The sequence below is a fragment of the Talpa occidentalis genome, unplaced genomic scaffold (genome assembly GCF_014898055.3).
Source record: "Talpa occidentalis isolate TD23 unplaced genomic scaffold, MPIMG_talOcc4v2.1 talOcc4.12, whole genome shotgun sequence".
Classification (NCBI taxonomy): Eukaryota; Metazoa; Chordata; class Mammalia; order Eulipotyphla; family Talpidae; genus Talpa; species Talpa occidentalis.
In genome coordinates, this window is record NW_023601212.1 from 85,218,550 (window position 1) to 85,229,404 (window position 10,855).

At 51.8% G+C, this 10,855-nt stretch overlaps 1 protein-coding gene across 1 annotated transcript; it reads right to left on the reverse strand.

Annotated features, from left to right (window-relative positions):
* Nucleotides 1-264: 264 nt before the first annotated feature.
* PDAP1 (PDGFA associated protein 1) lies at nucleotides 265-10,808 on the reverse strand. Its single transcript, XM_037507148.2, has 6 exons — nucleotides 10,711-10,808; nucleotides 7,440-7,531; nucleotides 6,007-6,114; nucleotides 3,842-3,963; nucleotides 1,962-2,113; nucleotides 265-992 (listed from the first exon to the last, which is right to left on the reverse strand). The coding sequence occupies exons 1-6, from the start codon at nucleotides 10,721-10,723 to the stop codon at nucleotides 934-936; spliced, it is 546 nt and encodes a 181-aa protein (XP_037363045.1). The 5' UTR covers nucleotides 10,724-10,808; the 3' UTR covers nucleotides 265-933.
* Between the last annotated feature and the right edge of the window lie 47 nt (nucleotides 10,809-10,855).

A 10,855-nucleotide genomic window follows, 5' to 3' on the forward strand; every position in this document is an offset into this window, starting at 1 on the left:
GCTTCCTCCACGGGGCACATAAAAGGCAGGTCAGAGAGGCCTACTGTAGACGGGTACCTGACTACTGCAGCCTAAGATCCTGCTTGGTTAAAGAATGAGTTGGGAGGGCTCCTGTATCATGTTCTCCCAGCTTCTTGGATATCTGGGGTCCATTCCAGCAACCCATTTGGTGCCCCCTTGCAAGTGGGCCTGAGATCAACATGATGCTCTGCTGGGTGACATGGGCCCAGGCATGAGGGCCCAAAGATGACCAGAGAGCCAAGATTACGATAATGTCAAGTTTAATATGCCAAATATACAAGTTGAATTTGTGGAGCATGTTTTGCCTGGGTGCCGCACAGTAAACAGGTTTCTTGAAATGATCCATGGGTAGGGTTAAAAACGGGCCTGGGCCCTGGCCACATGGGTGGGAGTGGGGCAGGGAAGGGCAGAGGGGGCAGGCCTCAGTCAGAGGTGAGTGGCCCAGGGATGAGCCCTGACCCTCAGGGACCCAGGGCTCCCAGAAGACAGCCCCTCTGAGTGCGCACCCAGGTAACACAGACTGGGGCTGGTGTTGCAAAGTCGTCAGCAGCTGCCCCAGCACGACTGCTCCATGCAATCTACTGGACAAATGGAAGTTCTTCCCCCACCTCCCAGGCACCCCCCTCCCAGGGTTCTGAATTCTAAAATCAGCAAAGACATTTAAATGGTTACCTATGAAAGGCTGTCCTGCATCTTTCCGTCTCAAAGATAGCAGCTGCCCCCTCCCCCCAACCCCCCTATCATCCCTCCAAACGATTTCTGTGCCAAGATGAAGAGGAGACCCCAGCGGCCATGGGGGCCTTCTTGCTGTGGGGGGGCTGCTGCAGCGGCGCCAGGGCACAGGGTAGGCGAGACAGGCAGAGGTGCTGGCAGCACAGCCCAGTTCCCTGGTGTCTCCTCCCACAGGCCTGGCTACTTATTCAGGGAGAGCGACTGCATTCGTTTTCCTGACAAAGTTGCGTCGTCTTTTGCTGAGGATATGAAGGGAAGGGTAAGAGTTAAAGACAGAACCGTATCTTACAAGCAAAACACACTCAAAATTCTGGAACCGCAGGTCTGAAAGGCCTGGAAACTGCAACTGGCTTGGTGAGCAAGTGAGGAAGAGACCCAAGGAAGGCCCAGCCTGACAGCTTAGGTCGCAGTGTCCAGAGAGACCCCACCACATTCAGGAGGCTGCCCACCAACTCCCGCACACTGGAGGAAGGGAAGCACTCCCCCACCCTAACTTCCAACCCCTCCCTTTGGGTTCGGAAGCCTAAGCTCAGCAACGTTCAGTTACACATGAAGTCCTTTCCTGTTTGGGAGGCAAGAGGCACTAGTAGAGACTGGGCATAACCAACTATCTCCAGTGTAGCAACAAAGGTGGGGGGGGCGGGTAGGGCTAGCTAGTCCCATTCTGTGATTTGGTGAGGAGGTGGGACAGCAGAATCTCTCAGCCCCTCACATGTGGGGAGTTCATGAGGCCAGAAGACATGTCAGGGGTTGAATGCTCCCACACACCAGACCAACTCCCCGCTGCTAACCTGGCCTAGAAGAAGCCCCTACCTTTGCCCCGTTGGAGGGAATATTCTAGAATAGCTGGATCATCTGGGTCTACAGTGAAAATTCAACTCACCCCTACCCCACCTGCCCAAGTCCCCAAGAAAAATAGCGGTGACCCCAAGCAGCTCTCCCAACACCGAAGGTACCAGGACCTCAGTGAAAGGGCTGAGGCTCAAATGTCTGCACCAGGCACCTCCCTCATCCAAGGACAGTGTGTGCTGAGATTCCACCTAAATCCAAGTCTGCCGGGGGTGGGGTGGGGTGGGAGAGGCATTCACTGAATAACATGACTCGACCCCACTTCACGAGGACAATGAGTGCAGGGGTGGCCGGCTTGCCCAGACCCAGTCAGGCAGTCGTCGGAGAGAGAAATGAAAGCACAAGTGCTCAACACTTACCTTTCCTTTCTTCTTCTTTCTTCCTGGCTGCTTCCTCCCGCTGTTTCCGGATGATCGCCAGTCGGGCCAGGTCAGCCTTGGCTTGCTCTGTCTTCCCAGCTAAATGCATTTTCATGTAACGCTCTTTTGCTTTCTGCTTCTCAATTTCTTCTCTGTTTGGATGAAATGGTGTCACAGAAGATATCCTCCCTATTTTCAGCCGAGCTGGACATGGGTGCCAGGATAAAGGGCCCCTCCTTGATGGATACTCACTAAACAGGCATGCAGAGACAGGCCCGAAGCTGGGCTGAAGGGGCCAATGGGGAGCTCGAGTGGTTTGCACAGAAGGGGAGTGAGTTCAGCTATGACCTCTGAAAAGCCTTAGCATGGAGTGGACAATGTCAATGTGTACAGGGGTGGTGTGGAGCACGGGGAGGGGGTGCTGAGTAGAATCTGGTGTCCACGCTAAACAAAAAGACAAAAGCCAAGTGACCTGTGTGCCCAGAAGAGAGGGCCAGGAGGAAGAAAGCGATGGAACCCACATTCTGTAAAAGGAGAGAAAGGAGTGGACAAAGTGGCCATGGTCAGACACACCCAAACTCAGGTTGACATGACACAGCTCATTTTCAGAGCAGCTCAGATGTGCAAGAGGCTGTCCCCAGAGAGTGGGGGATACCTGCAATGGGGGGACAGAGTATCAGCCACCAAACCACCAGGTAAAGAGCGGCGAGAGGCATTAATTTCCCTTTGAGGATCTTCCCTTATCTGAGATTCTGAACTGAGTGGCGGCAATCCCACCCCAAAGGGTAGAGATAGCAACTGGATCCTACTTTGACTGTGAGACTAAAGGGGAACTATTTGTGCCAGGTTCCTGAACTGCCAACTTCTACAGAAGGGGTCAAGAAAGCCCTGCTGGCAGGAGGCCGAGGAAGAACTTGCTCTTCACCACACATGGCTGGGGAGCGATGAGAAACCAGGCCTGAGGCCTGGCTAGAGGGGAGGGAGGCAAACGCAGCTACGGCAAGGGGGATGAGTAGATGTCTGTGCAGGACACTCTGGACAAGCGGACAAGACATTTGCTACAGATAAAGATGACACCCATCAGCCCAACAGATCCTACCCTAGAGGCGGGTCCTGAGTGAGGAGCCTCTTAGTCAAGCCCTAGAGTTCTGAATGCATGGGGGCCATGGAGAGATCTGGAATGAACAAGGCTGCCAGTTGGCTCCACAGGGCCCCTCTGAGAAGGCCAAGTGACAGGCAGGCTGCTGGGATGCTGCTTTCATCTCTGCAATCCCAAAGGGCAGGAAGAACGAGTGGATCCCCTTTATACTGATGAGAACAGTGAGGCAGAGCCTTGGGAGCACCGAGGTGCTTCCGTCTGGGAGGCTAGCAGCAGATCAGGACGCTGGGATTCTGGGGACTCAGTCCTGAGGATGAAGCCACTGGACAGGTAGGTCCTTAACAGCCTCCAATCACACCCCAAGCTTGTGGGTCTTCTCATCGTGGTTTTCACAGACCCCCCAACAGTCACGGGGTCTGCATAAAAAGGTGGATTTAAATCCCAGCAGCCCAGTCAGAAGAGAAACCAGGCAGCTTTCCCTAGTGGCCTTCAACCTCTTGTATGGTCCTTGAGGTTACCTGCAGTCATCAAAAGTCAGGGCACTGCTTGTAGAAGACTGGCTTTGTGCCAGGCACTGAACACTGCACTGCAATCTCACACCACGTCTGAGGGAGATAACTGCAGCTCCCTCCTCACTGGGGACTCAAGGAGAGCTGGGGCAGTCGGTGGGACCCAGCGGGGACCTCCCTATGCTGTGCTGCCTTCTGGATTGCCCCCGAACCCCCCACCCCCACCCTAGAATGCCTATGTGCCCATCATGAGGCCCAGCTGCTGAAGTTACCGTTCTCTCCTGGAAAGTTCCTTGGGCCCGTCCAGGTCCAGCTGTGTGACCTTTTTGGTTGTCTGTGCTACCCGGTTGGGGTTCTCGATGTCGATGAGCCCTTCTACGCCTTTGCGCTTTTGCTGCAACAGATAAGCAGCAGGTCATTGGAGAAGTCAGGTCCCATAGAGCCCCTGAAGGCCACTTCTGCCACCCCTCAACAGTTCATCTGGATGGGGACAAACTTCTGCTCCACCCCCAGCCCAAGCCTCACAGCAGGGACAGCACTCAGGAGTGTCTTCACCAGTTCGGGGGTAGCAGGGCCCCTCAAGGAAAGTGAATGAGAAGTCCAGCCCATGCTGAGTTCCAGCGACTGCATTATGACCCCAGTTCAGGCAACAGAACAGAGGCAGAGGGTACAAAAACTTGCCTAGGGCCTCCCCGGTGGCGCAGCAGGTTGAACGCAGCGCTGTGAAGCTGTCCGCAGCCTCTGCAGCGCCGGTTCGATTCCTGACCAGCCAGGGAGATTCCCACATGGCGCGGCAGACCTCTCCTGTCTTGCCCGCTGCTCCCCTCAGCATTGCTTTCGGTCCGTCTGCCTGTTCTGCTCCCCACTCTGTCTCTGGTGAATCCTCTCACCCTCCTGCACCTCTGGCCTGTACCCCAGCTATTGTATAAATAAAAAATGAATCTTTAAAAAAAAAAAACAAAACTTGCCTAAAGGCCAACCAGAAGTAGAGTGTAAATGAGATGGACCCCAAGTCAAGCACCCAAGCTCTCAGCACAGAGCTCTACATCCCCACTTTAAGTCCCAGGGTAGGGTGGGCCAAGGCATGTGTTCCCAGTACCGAATCCAATTCCTGGCCATCAGATCACAGTTGAGGGTTGGGGAGCTGGCCCCAAAACCTGGCCTATACCCTCCACCAAAGAAGGACAGAAAGGAATGAAAGCAAAAGTTCTCAACACAACAGCCCTGGTCAAAACTCAAGGCTTTGTCAACCCAACCAGGGAGAGAGCTTCCAAATGCCAATCAACCTGACCTCTGTACAGGGTTCCAGAGAGCTTGATCTAATCTACTATGTATACATCACTCCACTGGGCTCTCTGACACCGGACAATTAACTTGTCTAAAACGAAACTTGAGATTCACCCCGTGCGCAATCCCTAAGCGTGGTCTACTCTTCCCCTCAGTCCCTCACCCAGCCCTCAGCAAACCCCACTGAGCCTATCTCTGATGTATGGTTTGAATCTGCCTGCTCTTCACAGCTATTTTTACTACCTGAACTCAAGCCACAGTTTCTCATCTGAAAACCTGTTGCCATCTCCCTGTTTCCACCTTCAACATCTTACAATTCATTCTCTGCAGAGAAGCCAAAACAATCTTATAAAAGTATGTACAGTTGTCTCTCTACCCCTCTTCAATGCTTCTACCAGTTGCCCGCTACCCGCCACAGTAAAACCCAAGCCCCTTCAACAGCCACACAGGAGCTGCCCTCGCAACCTCTCCTCTAGCCCTAAACCACTCTATACCTTATCCACTAAGTCACAGCCCTTGGTACTTTCTGTTACTTGAACATGTCATCCAGGCAATTCCCACCCCAGGGCCTTTGCACTTGCTAATCTGGCTGTCTTCACTGCTCTGTACCATGATTTTCACATAGTTGGATCTTTGTTTTTAAGATTTCAGTTTATTTATTAAGGATTTACTTATGCATATAAGAACTGGAGTATAGACCAGAGGTGAGGGGGTGAGAGGATTCACCAGAGAGAATGGGAGCAGAACAGGTGGATCTACTGAAATACACTGCTGAGGGGAACAGCAGGTGAGAAAGGAGAGGTCTGCTGCGCCATGTGGGTTGCTCCCTGGCCGGCCGGGATGGAACATGTGTTGCAGTGGCTGGCGATGGCACTGTGTCTTTATCCCCTGCGCCACCAGGGAGGCCCTAAGATCTCAGTTTAAATGTCACCTCCTCACTACACACTGCTCCACACACCATCAAATATACTTCCTATTACTTGAAATCTCATGTTTATTACTTGCTTATTTTCTGTGTCTCCCTATTAGAGTGTAAACCCCTAAAAGCAAGGAGTCTGCCTCTGCCATGGAAACTGGTAATGAACAAGTCCTTGAGAAAAACTTGTTGAAGGAAGGAGTCTAGGTCCCAGGTCCCCACCACACTCAGTACCTGGTAATCATCTTCTTCATCCTCACTCTCATCTGAGTCTAGGGATTTCTTCTCCTTTTTCGGGTCCCCTGCAGCCCCATCTCCACCTTCTTCTTGTTCCTCTTCTTCCTGTTGCATAAATGGACAACCTGCAGAATCAAAAATGCAAAACAAGCCCCCAAGACTGTGACCCCCGCCCCCACCAACTCCAGACTGTGGGCCTTGAGCATTTAAGCACCTGGAGGGTGGGGCCTATGAGAAGGGTCCCACTCTGCAAACCTGGTCCCTACCTAGGGAGCTGGGAACCCAGGCAGCCTGTATACTTGGCCCCACAGCCTGGCAGCCATTCCCGCAGTGCAGCAAGCTTCTCCTACAGTCAGAAAAGGTCCCGCATCTCTTCTCAGCCCAGGGACCTTGGGCAGCTCGGATGAGAAGCTCAGCTCCCGGGTCAGGACTCAGCTGTGGGACCACAGTCCTACTCAGTTCTCGTCCGACTCCCCCAGCTGCCACATGCAGCTGCCAAGTTGTACTGGCTTTACTGGGCAAGTCCCCTCACACTTTCCACTCCCACGGCCGGCCACTCCAACACGCTCACAAAGATGCCGGCTGCACCAGCTCCCCAAGCCAACACCCATAATGCCACTTTTCTCCACCTTTCTGCCTCTTCACCCAGAACATCCCATATAAACACTTAATGTCCCTCCCCCTTAGCGCTTGCCCATATTCTCAAAGGTCCTCTCACCTGGCAGCCCCCCCACCAGCCCCACCCCATTAGGTGTGGCCTCTCCCTTTTTAGGGTTCCCAGGCACCTCACATCTGTGCCACATATCCAGTCTGTGTTCCTTTTGGCCCTTATCCAGGTGAGGACCTAATGGTCACCAACAATGATGGAAACAATGTTTCCTAACAGTGGACTGGAAAAAAGCAGTGTGGGAAGAGCAGAGCAGTGCAGCGAGACAGGGAAGGGCGGGTCCACAGTTGAGAGTCATGAAGGAGGTGATGTTGAGCAAGGGCTGGAGGAGCAAATGGTATTTTGCCTGCTGAGGCTGTGGGCAGACAAGGCATCATGTGCTGGTTTTGGCAAGTGGTCCCACCTGGCTGGACCAGACAAGTGAGGGATGCTAAGGTTGAGTTGCCAATGGGTAGAGCTTGGCAAAAGAAGAGCCCCCAGAGAGCAGGAACCCAGGACCAAGAACAGGAACCTACCAAGACAATTGCTGCCGAGTGAACAAAGTTCTAACTGACCTCAGAAGATGTGCCCCTTCCACCCACCCCTCCAGACCCGCTGGTTATTCTGGGATTCCCACCTGCTACCTGCCACGCTGCCTCCCCCATACCACCACCCCCATAAACAAACCCCAGGTGCTGGCTTCTTCCTGAGAATGGGTGATCCTTGCTTGGAGAGAGGACACCACCCTGGGGCACTGGAATGGCCTGGACAGGCACATACTCACCCTGGCCTTCTGCTTTTCAGCCTGGAGCTGTGCGTCGATCTCCTCAGGACTCGTGTACTGCCTTGCCCGGCCTTTGTGGCCTCCCTTTCTCCCTACACAAGAAACGGTACTTAGGAAGGCAGGCAAGAAGCAGTTTTCTTGATTGCCCAGATATCCCAATGGGCTGCAGTACTTGGGGTGCTCTCATCAGAGGCTTTAGGGACCTCACCTTCCCTTCACCATTCACCACCCACACCTACTCCCCACCCTCCCTGTTCAAAGGGACATAAGAGACAAAAATGATACAAACTGTGTGCTAGGTGTAGGCACCCATGAACAAGACTTGAGGAGGGATATGGAAGAAGGTGCAATGCATGGTGGAACTGGCTAACCACCCTGGTCCCTGAGAATCCAAGTGAACTGAGACGACATCCCAAGAACATGTAACCCTTCTGCCCCTGCTGTCACTGAAGTGCTTTGCAATGCTGTCACACCTTATGTTCATCTGATCCTCAGAACAAATCTATGGTACAGGAGTCACTGCTGGTCCCATTCTAATGACACAAACACTTAAGATCAAAGCAGAGTGGTGAAAAACATAAATGCTGGAGCCCAGCCATTAATGTTAAATCGCAACTCTACCACCTACTAGCTTGGTAACTTTGGGCAGGTACTTAATTAACCTTCTCAGCACCTCAGTTTCGTCACGTATCCCCACTGCATAGCGCTGTCATAAAGACGGACTTAACATGTATAAAAGCTGTTGGAATAGCTTTCATAATACACAGTGCATTATACTGCAAGAATGTTTGCTGTGGTTGCTACCTTTCTAATATAGTATTTGGTGAAAGAAGAGGGTCAAAACTGCTGGCTACATCAGCGATATACTACAGATGTTAGGGAATATCATAAAGAACTTTGTGTTCACCTATGTGGTATGGTAGAATCTTAAAACTATAGGAGAAAACTCTCTTGTGTCTGAAGAAAAAAGCATAGCAAACAAAGTTGAACATAAAGCTATGAGTTCAAAATGAAATTAAAGTTCACCTCAGACTATCAGTTTTACAGTCTAACCCTCTTGAGTTAAGACACTAGACTGACTCCTGCTAAAGCCATCAGCCAATTCTTTAGCTGGTTGGCAACCCCTCCGCTGGTCCCACAGGATGCTGGGGTGGCTGTGGCCACCCACCTCTGGAAACCACAGCCCACCTGATTTCCAGAGCTTTACACTCTAAACAGAGAATCTGTAACTAGAGAGAAAGAGCTGTTCCATCTCCAGAGACAGCAGCAGACATACTGGCCTCCTCTGACTTCTTAGACAGCAGCTGCACAGCCATAATTGGGCTGCTATACACCACACCACCCATATTTAATGACTACCTGGGCTCCCAGGGGCGTCTCAGCCTATGCTCATGAAAGTCCTATTGTGAGAGATCAAGCTTGCCATTAAAGAAAACCAACACCCCTCTTACACGCACAGAACAAACTGAAGATTGCTGGAGGGGAAGGGGTGGAGGGCAGGGCTGAAATGGGTTAAGGGGGTCAACTCTATGGTGAGAGAGAGAAACTAAACCTGGTGGTGATCATGACTTACAAAATACAGATGTTGAATTATAATGATGTATACCTGAAACTTACATGTTATAAACCAATGTTATCTCAATAAAAATCTATTTTACAGAACACCCTTTCTTGCCCTCTTATTATTCCAGATAATAACAACAGCTCAAAACTGGCTATTTCAGGTACCCATCCTGCACAGTTGGCTATGCGATATTGACCTTAGCTTGGCCTACAGTAACTTCTTCCAGAAGTCCTTCCTGCCTTTAAAAATGCTTCTCAGTTGCATAATGAAAACAAGAGCTGGCCCTTTGCTTTTAGGGAATTTTAGTCCTCTTTTAAAATCATGTTTTCTTTTGCTTTTCATGCAATATTAGCAACACAAGAAGTGTAAACCTGTCTGCCCACAAAGCACAAAGCTTTTCCAGAGCCAAATTACTGGCTCTCAAGTAATTTATATTTAGGACTTTAATCCTGTAACCTCCAATGTTGGCTCAAAGTATCTATTAAGTAGGATTCTAGAGAACCAGAATTTGGGAATCAGAAAAACTTTTAGCAGAACAGAAGATGGAAGAACACAGAGGATCACTGGTTCCTCCCACCACAGGGTAAATGAGTGGAGAGCTAGGTTAAATGGAATCAGCTCTGCAAACCCCAGGACCTCTGGAACTAGTCATGATGTCATTTGGATTTGAAAAAACTCCAAGAAATCTTTCAGCAGACTGATGCATCTTAACCAACACGTGACACCGATATTAATACACATAATATAATTAATACACATAATATAACCAACAGACACCTAAACCAATATTTAAAAAACACCTGTTCTGTGCCAGAAGCTAGCCAAGCACTTCCAATGCTCCATCATTTTATGACCCAACTCTCCAAGCTAAGGGTTATTACTAACCAGGTGTTCCAGATGTTAAAAACAGACTGGAAGAGGTTAAATAACTTGTTCAAGGCCACAGGATGAGACACAGGCACAGGTGGGCATCAAATTGGTAACTACTGACTCACGGGAAAGAGGATGGAAGGCAGTCTACGATGTACTGGGAAGTCATGGATCCTGGCAGTCATACAAATAATAGTTAATGCTGACTGGGCACTTCACGACTGCCGGACACAGTACTGCGCACTCCACGTGGATTACCTAGTTTGAGCCTGGCATCAGTACTATTAGGTAAACACAATCACAAACCCCATGCAAATCAGAAAACAGATGAGGGAGGGTAAGCGGCTGGCTCAAAGGGACACAGGGATCCGCCGCCGAATGCAATAAGTGCTCGGCAGGCTCAAGAGCATCACGTTAAGCTTCATTAGGCAGGCCTGGCTCGCCCAGAGCCCGAGAGGGCCCACGTTGTACGCGTGAGGCAGGCCGGCCCAAAACAGACGTGAAACACGGTGACTCAGTGCCCGGCGAGCCTGGAAGTGGGAGGCAACTCCAGACCCCCAGGTCCGGGGAAGCGCATCCCAAATCCGGCCTTCCAAGCCGGTAAGAACCCAGGGCCTCCGAGTGGTCTCAGACCCCGCAGGGAGTGGTTTGAGACCACTCTGGTCCTCAGTTTCCCCACTGGGACAATTGGGCGTCGAGGCCCGGGCCTGGTCCTGAGACTGCGCGGACGTCCTCACTCTGCGCCGCTCTCCGAGACGTCCGCGGGCTGAGCGGACAGCGAGGGCCGGACTCAAGCCGCCCCTCGAGGCCCGCGGGCCACGCGCGCCAGCCTCTCACCTCCTTTAGGCATCGCGGCTCCGGCGGCTGCGGCGGCGGCGCCTCGAACTGACACCGGAACCGGAAATACTTCGGGCTCGACTTCTTCCGCCCGGCCCAGTATCTCCGCGCGCCGCCGCCGCCGTCGCCGCGAGGCCGGGGCGCT

What these genes read in the sequence shown, in the direction of transcription:
- PDAP1 (XM_037507148.2), bottom strand. An exon ending in CTGAAAAGCAGAAGGCCAGG is followed by an intron (nt 6,115 to 7,439) that starts GTGAGTATGTGC and finishes TTTATGCAACAG; the next exon opens with GAAGAAGAGGAACAAGAAGA. An exon ending in ATGAAGAAGATGATTACCAG is followed by an intron (nt 3,964 to 6,006) that starts GTACTGAGTGTG and finishes TATCTGTTGCAG; the next exon opens with CAAAAGCGCAAAGGCGTAGA.